This window comes from Lathyrus oleraceus, chromosome 5 (genome assembly GCF_024323335.1).
Source record: "Lathyrus oleraceus cultivar Zhongwan6 chromosome 5, CAAS_Psat_ZW6_1.0, whole genome shotgun sequence".
Taxonomy (NCBI): Eukaryota; Viridiplantae; Streptophyta; class Magnoliopsida; order Fabales; family Fabaceae; genus Lathyrus; species Lathyrus oleraceus.
The window spans coordinates 631,259,794-631,267,285 of record NC_066583.1 but is presented as its reverse complement, the minus strand read 5'-3'; the positions used below and the strand labels follow the sequence as shown (position 1 = coordinate 631,267,285).

The following is a 7,492-nucleotide window of genomic DNA, read 5'->3' as shown; positions in this document are numbered from 1 at the left end:
GAAAATTGTATATTTGAAGGCTACAAGCATGTTTTGCTAAGTAAAGATAATCTGTTGTTATATTCCATCATTTCCTCAATGGCGAGTTTCGATAAGTATCAGTAGTTTAGAAGGTCGCGTGTTCCAACCAATCATCCACCAGATGAAACCGAGCGGCGCATAATCTGTTAGCGTTCTTCCTCAAATTCAGTCTAGCGGTCAATTAACACTGCCACTAGGACTCATCTTCATCAATCAGCAACAAATAGATTCAGAAATGTTGAAGAAATTCTGCTGATTGCTGTTTCACAGAGATTATCGAATCTCACAGCTTCAACATTCTCAAATCTCCAATCGATTAGGGGCAATCGAATAACAAATGCCACGGGTACTCAAAGGTAAAACACTTCCTCAACATCTCCATAACAATTTCTTAACTCTGTGAACAATTTTCAAATTCCATATTAAAATCCAATTCAATGGCATTTCGATGTTTGTGTTTCAAATTTGTGATGCATTTCTCAAAACCCAAATACCCTCTTCCCTCCGTATCATCACTCACACCATTACACCAATCTATCTCATATGCTCTCCCAAATTCTCCACAATTCGATGAACGCCTTGTTCTCCACCAAATCTCTCAGCTTTTACCAATACCCACTTCCAAAGTCCGAGAATCTGAATCACAATTAGAATCGAAGAAATCGGTTGATGGGTTTTTGTCCCCTGAAGATAAACTACGCGGTATCTTTCTTCAAAAACTAAAGGGCAAGGCTGCAATTGAACATGCTTTATCCAGTGTGTGTATTGATGTGAATGTTGATATTATTGGTAGGGTATTAAACTCTGGGAATTTGGGTGGTGAAGCTATGCTTACATTTTTTAACTGGGCGCTCAAACAACCTATGGTGCCTAAGGATGTTGCTACCTACCATGTCATTGTTAAGGCATTAGGAAGAAGGAAGTTTTTCATGTTTATGATAAAAGTTTTGGATGACATGAGGTTGAATTGTATAAAGGCTGATTTGTTCATGTTATCCATTGTTATTGATAGTTTTGTAAATGCTGGTCATGTATCGAAAGCAATTCAGGTGTTTGGGAACTTGGATGATCTCAGTCTCAATCGCGATACTGAGGCTTTGAATGTTCTTTTGTCGTGCCTTTGTCGACGCTCTCATGTTAGTGCTGCTGCTTCTGTTTTTAATTCAATGAAAGGGAAGGTGACTTTTAACGTTGCCACGTATAATCTTGTTGCTGGTGGTTGGTGTAAGTTGGGTAGGGTGGATGAGATTGAGAGGGTTATGAAGGAAATGGAAGTTGAGGGGCTTTCTCCTGATTTTAATACATTTGCTTTCTTTCTTGAGGGTTTGGGTAGAGCAGGTAGAATGGATGAGGCTGTTGAGGTTTTCAGTAGTATGAAAGAGAAAGACACTACGACCTATAATGCAATGATTTTCAATTTCATTTCGATTGGAAATTTTGACGAGTGTATGAAGTATTATAGTGGGATGTTGAGTGATAATTGTGAACCTAACATTGATACATATACTAGAATGATTACTGCTTTTCTCAGAATAAGGAAAGTGGCGGATGCACTTTTGATGTTTGATGAGATGTTAAGACAAGGAGTTGTGCCTTCTACTGGGACTGTAACCTCCTTCATCAAATATTTGTGCAGCTATGGTCCACCATATGCTGCTATGATGATCTACAAGAAGGCAAGAAAATTGGAGTGTAAGATATCGATGGAAGCTTATAAGATATTACTTATGCGCCTTTCCAAGTATGGAAAATGTGGAACATTATTAAGTGTCTGGCAAGAGATGCAAGAATGTGGGTATAGTTCAGATGTTGAAGTTTATGAGTATATCATCAGTGGCCTTTACAATATAGGACAACTTGAAAATGCTGTTCTTGTTATGGAGGAGGCTTTGCGCAAAGGGTTCTGCCCGAGCAGGCTTGTATACAGTAAACTAAGTAACAAGCTGCTTGCTTCAAACCTAACAGAGAGGGCTTACAGACTGTTTTTGAAGATTAAACATGCTCGTTCTCTAAAAAATGCGAGAAGTTATTGGCGAGATAACGGTTGGCACTTTTGAACAGGCATCCTAATTGGTAGCTCTTGAAGTAGATCCTCCTGCTTGCTTTTCACATATATGGTCTTCGGCTACTTCCTCGCAACATTACTGAGCTAGTATGTCCTTACTTCGTTTTCTTGAACAAGAGGTTATACTTACATTAAATGATTTACTGTTTCTTTTCTAGACTTGTGCTTGTGATTTGGGTTTCTAGGAATTTTAGATTTTAATATAGCTGTCTTTTGGGAGAATAAAATGTTATAGTGTAGTCTTAGACATTTTGTCTTTACTTTTTTATAGTATACATTTGAGGTCATTTCTTTTGCATTTCTATTCTTAATAGTTCTTATTATTCTCATTTTTGTTTATTGAAGTAAGTCTTAGATTTGCGTAGTTGCTAATGTGAATTGCATTCTGATGGAAACCAACTGATATATAAAAGAATATAGGGAAAATCCCTTTGAATTACACAATAGTACCGCAGAATTTCGAGGGTCTGCACTTCCCAATGCCAAAATGACCCCTTTTCCTATCCAATTCCAAGATGATCAACTCCCTCAATGTCTTCCCCTATTTATTCTAAACCTAAACACTCTTAATTAAAATAATTCTAATAATTACCTACTAACTCTCCTAATAATTTAATATCAGTTACAAAACTCAAGAGTCTAACACATTTATTAAAGAAATCTTACCGATCATATGATTTTGAGAAATTTTAAGATACCTATTGACCGGTTTTCATGTAATTCAGGGACTAAATTGATATATTCCACATACTTTCGGACGACTAAATATATTTATATAGTTTAGAGGCTAAATTGGAGAGAGGATATAGTTTTGAGACTAAATTGACAGTTTATTCATATATTTATACTGTTCTCGATTTTGTGATTTTTATGAAATTAAGTCTAAAATTTACATAGTTGCTAATGGAAAATGGATTCGTTAAAAACAACCTTATTGTTCTTATGATTTTGAGGAATGTTTATACATCTTATCTTATTCTACTTAGTTGTTGTTGTCGCTGTTGTGAAATGCAGCTATATGCTCGTAGGCACTTTTTATTTCCTCCCCTTAGTATTGAAGAATACAATGATCGTGTGATGGCCATGGTCTGCTGAGAGGCTCATGTAAGATTATTTTCTTCCATACTTTGTTTTTTTATTTTATGATATTTACATTTACTAGCAGAAAGACGGACACGGAAAATATCTATTGCAATTCATTATGTATTAATCTTAATGTATTTTCTTGTGTAATATTGATTTAAAAGTTAGATAAGTAAGGTACTAGTTGTTCTATAATTGTACTGATTGTGATGATGGCAGTTTTACAATTTATACTCATTTCAGGCTCAAGTCACTCTAATTGGGATTTAGGAAGTTATTTTTTTCTTGCTTGTTCTAACGTTATAGGTTTCCTCTTCTCAACTCTGTTACTTACTAGTCAATTCATGAGCTTTCTATCTCAAATATACTTTGTATAGCTCTATATCTATGAGATTTTTTAGTAGTTTGTTTGAAAGAATAATTTTATGATGATTGGGCTGTTAATCTTTTTGTCAACAGAAGTAAATCATGGATTATGGTTATTAAACATGAATTACACATTTAATAGCAAAAAAAGACATCATGAGTTTGGCTTCAGCGAGCCAGTGATGTCCTGTTGGATTTTATTTATTACGACACATTTCTAATCTAATTATAATGTGTATCGTCCTTTTTTTTTCTTTGTTTGTAGGATGTGTTGCTTCAGAAGCTTCTGAACAGTAACTTATCAGATCAAGAGAGGTTAGAAACTTAGAATCGTTACTTTTAGGGTTTTGTCTTATCATTATCCCTCCCCCAAAACACACCTATTTTTCATTTTTATTATCATATTTAAATGGTTTTATCTTTTAAAGATTCTGAAACAAACAATCGGTCTATCTGCCTATGGTATTTGCTTTAACTAAAATTTATATTTTAAATGCATCCCTGTCTCCAATTGAGAAATGTTTACATTGTTGTAGTTTGTATGTTTTGTTTTGTTTCAATTATGGGTCCAGTTTCTGCCACATATTGTATTAGACAAAGTAGAATATCAACAACTTACAACTCACAAAGAAAATTCGCATGCTTGAGCCCACAATTGCCTAAAATAGTGGAGAAGTTTTGACTTGTGTTAACCAACCTTACTTGTTATGCTTAATATTACTTTTTTTTTAAAAGCCAAAAATAAATTTATTAATAGGCATAAATTTTGCCACAACTTTACCCTGAAACAGATAAAGCTATGAAGACATAGCCGACCACCCATTACATTTAAATATAATTGTCTACATAAAATATTGAATCAGTCAGATCATCCATTACATATAAAAATCGCAGTCCACCCAAAATATATCATTACAAATCGAAGTACAACACAATAACGAAATTGTATCAGCAACCCAATTTCAAAAAAAAAATCTACATCAGCTCAAACAAATCTCTTCTCCACCCATCTGCTGCCAACAAAATTTGATATATATTCAAATCAGAACTAAAAATATTAACCATCACGTCTGCAAATAAGATTAATCGGATATGACTATTCCTAAACAGCCCAAAGGGTCTAAATTCCATTGATTAAAATATAATTAAATCTTAATATCTTACTTTTTAACCATCTACAGGCTAATGTTAATTATTAGGAGCTTTGTATCCTCATCAATTGTTTATACATATAGATAAACCAATGTTGAATCAATAACTCTTTTCATAAGTCTTTTATATTGTGTTATGGAAACAAAAGCAAGATATAAATTGACATAACCCAGGCTAATGAAAGTATAGCCCATGCCAATGAAAATAAAATCAGTTTATATACTGTTTTTGTTTCCATAACACAGTATTACGAGATTTATGGAAAAAATTATATCAAGAGAGTATATATCATGTGTTTTGAATCAACATTGATTTATCTCTATTTATAAACAATCGAGAGAGAAGAAGCTCCTAATAACTAACATTATGTTGTCTTGGAGATGGTTGAATAGTAAGATATTTGGATTATTTATTCTTTTAATCAGTGGATTTTAGACTCTTCGGATAGTTTGGGAATAACCGTTGCCAGCTAATCTTATTTGTGGGCATGATGATTAATATTTCTGGTTCAGATTTGAATATATATCAAATTTTGTTGGCAAAAAGTAGGTGGAGAGGAGATTTGTTTGAGCTGGTGTATCATATAATCGGGTTGCTGATACAATTTCATTCTTGAGTTGTACTTTAACCTGTAATGATATATTCTAGGTGAGCTGCGGTTTTTATATTAATGAATGGTATTTTATATCTGGTTCAAGATTTTAGGTGGACAGACATTTTTAATTATAATGGGTGGTCTGTTATATCTTCCTATCTTGATCTAGTTCTAGGGTGATTCTCTGCAACAAAATGTGTAAAGTTGTGGCATAGCTTATGCCTATTAATAAATTTATTTCTGGCTTTTAAAAAAACCTAACTTAGACATAACAACTAAGGTATGTTAACACAATCCCCAAGGGTTTGCCTTGTGGTGAAGGCTTGGGCCTTGAGACTGTGCTCCTCTCAAGGTCTCAGTTCGAATCCTGCGAGGTGCAATCAATCTTTGTGTTAAGTCAGTGCATACGGAGCTTTGCTCTAGCTTTAAACGAGCCCCTGCTAGTGGACGGCGGGGTTGGTCTTAATGGATTGGTCATTCACAAGGCCGGATACCAAGATTTCAAAAGAAAAAAACACAACTCAACACTTCTACACTATTTTAGGCAATTGTGGGCCCATGCATGCAAACTTTTTCTATGAGTAGTAAGTAGTTGAAATTCTACTTTGTCTATAATACAATAGGTAGCAAGACCTGACTCCATCATCGAAACAAAGGAAATACAAAACATCATGATTGTTGTCTTTGCTTGTATATCATGTGATTTTCAATAATGTGTAATTAAATCATATAATTTGGGTAGCTTGCTTTGAAAACATGGTTGGTTTTTCTCTTCAAGATGATATGCCTGTGAGAACTTTGGTGGGTTTTAAAACTTGGATTTCATTCAAAAAGTATAGTTATCAACCATGATGCAAACAGAACTCTTAGGAGCATAAATGACCTTATAGTGCTGGTTAGGAGTGATATTATTTGAATAAAACCCTGGTACATGATTAAATGCTCTGATGAACTATTTCTGAGCCAAAATAGGCCTTTGAAAGTTTGGATATATAATTATGCAAAGTAAGAACAAAATCTACTTAATTAGAGAAAGTACATCCTAATATAGTTGGAATAAGATAGTGCAATATACTAAGCGTCTAACTATGAATATTGTCGATTAAGCATTAAAGAAGATGCTTTTTGTATGTTGAAGTGCATTAGGCCTTTGAGGATGTTTTGGCCTGCTTCAAATTTACTTTGTACCAGGAGTGTTCAGAAATGTATTGGTGCATATCTGAACTTTTCCAGGAATTTTTTTGCTTCATTTGTTATTAATTTGAAACTATGTTCTGGTCGTCACGAGTCAGATTCACAACAACTAGGCTTAGAGCAACTTAACCCAAATAGCATAGTATAAATAATTCCAGCTTATTTCTTATTTACAAAAACAAATTTCTGCTCTCTTCATAAAGAGTATCGTTACTATTAAATAACTTGGTCCAGGATAACTCTATTTTGCTACTGTAGTCCATTATATTAATGGGGCTAGCTATCATCGAACATACTTGTTTATTGAAACACATAAATAGGTTGTAATACACGTGCCATCTGTTATAGGATTATAGGAATGACACTAATTGTAATAGAGATGGCATGTATTCTGGAAAATGATTGGCTTATATGACCTTATGAAATCGCGTATCAACGTGCTTGCTTCTACCGTGCAGTGCATGATTTCTTGGAACTGTAATCACAGAGTTGTAATATGCCTAGTTTGCTCCGACTCAGTTTCTCAAGCCATGTACTGGCTATAAGTTGTGGCCATGTTGAATTAGAGAAATTGATGTATTGAAAATCACTTGTTACTTCTATCAATTTTGGTTAAAAAACATTTTGAAAGACAAGAAACCTTTGTTATAAAGTTTTTTAAAAGTTACTTCATGTGGAACAAAATATAAACAAAAGTAACCACTTGCATGTATGGGTGGAAAAGCAATGCAAGGGACTATTTTTGTTCTCATGTAAAGATCATGATAAAAATAAAAATAAAATTAAAAAATGCAAATAAGAAAAAATGGGAAAAAATTCTTGGCTCGAGTATTCATCCCAAAAAAGTGTTCAAGTTCAGTTTTTCTCATTATTAATGAGATCATTTTGTAGATATAAAAAGCAACATACGTCTTCCTCTTCTTGCATACTTATTAAGAGAGTTAGTTATTCTATTTTTTTTTTCATTTAAGAGTTTAACCATATTACTTAAACTATCCCTCATCTTATTTTGTCAG

At 33.6% G+C, this 7,492-nt stretch overlaps 1 protein-coding gene across 5 annotated transcripts; it reads left to right on the top strand.

Annotated features, from left to right (window-relative positions):
* Window positions 1-7,082, top strand: LOC127087373 (putative pentatricopeptide repeat-containing protein At5g43820). Of its 5 annotated transcripts, none has more exons than XM_051028258.1 (4): window positions 2-2,173; window positions 3,101-3,190; window positions 3,801-3,850; window positions 6,935-7,082. In XM_051028258.1, exon 1 carries the CDS (start codon window positions 459-461, stop codon window positions 2,076-2,078), a length of 1,620 nt encoding a protein of 539 aa, XP_050884215.1. In that variant the 5' UTR covers window positions 2-458; the 3' UTR covers window positions 2,079-2,173; window positions 3,101-3,190; window positions 3,801-3,850; window positions 6,935-7,082. The 5 variants fall into 5 exon arrangements, with proteins under 5 accessions (XP_050884218.1, XP_050884216.1, XP_050884215.1 ...); XM_051028260.1 differs by having other exon boundaries at window positions 6,825-7,082; XM_051028261.1 differs by lacking the exon at window positions 6,935-7,082 and having other exon boundaries at window positions 1-2,173; window positions 3,073-3,190; window positions 3,801-4,182.
* The last annotated feature ends 410 nt before the right edge of the window (window positions 7,083-7,492 follow it).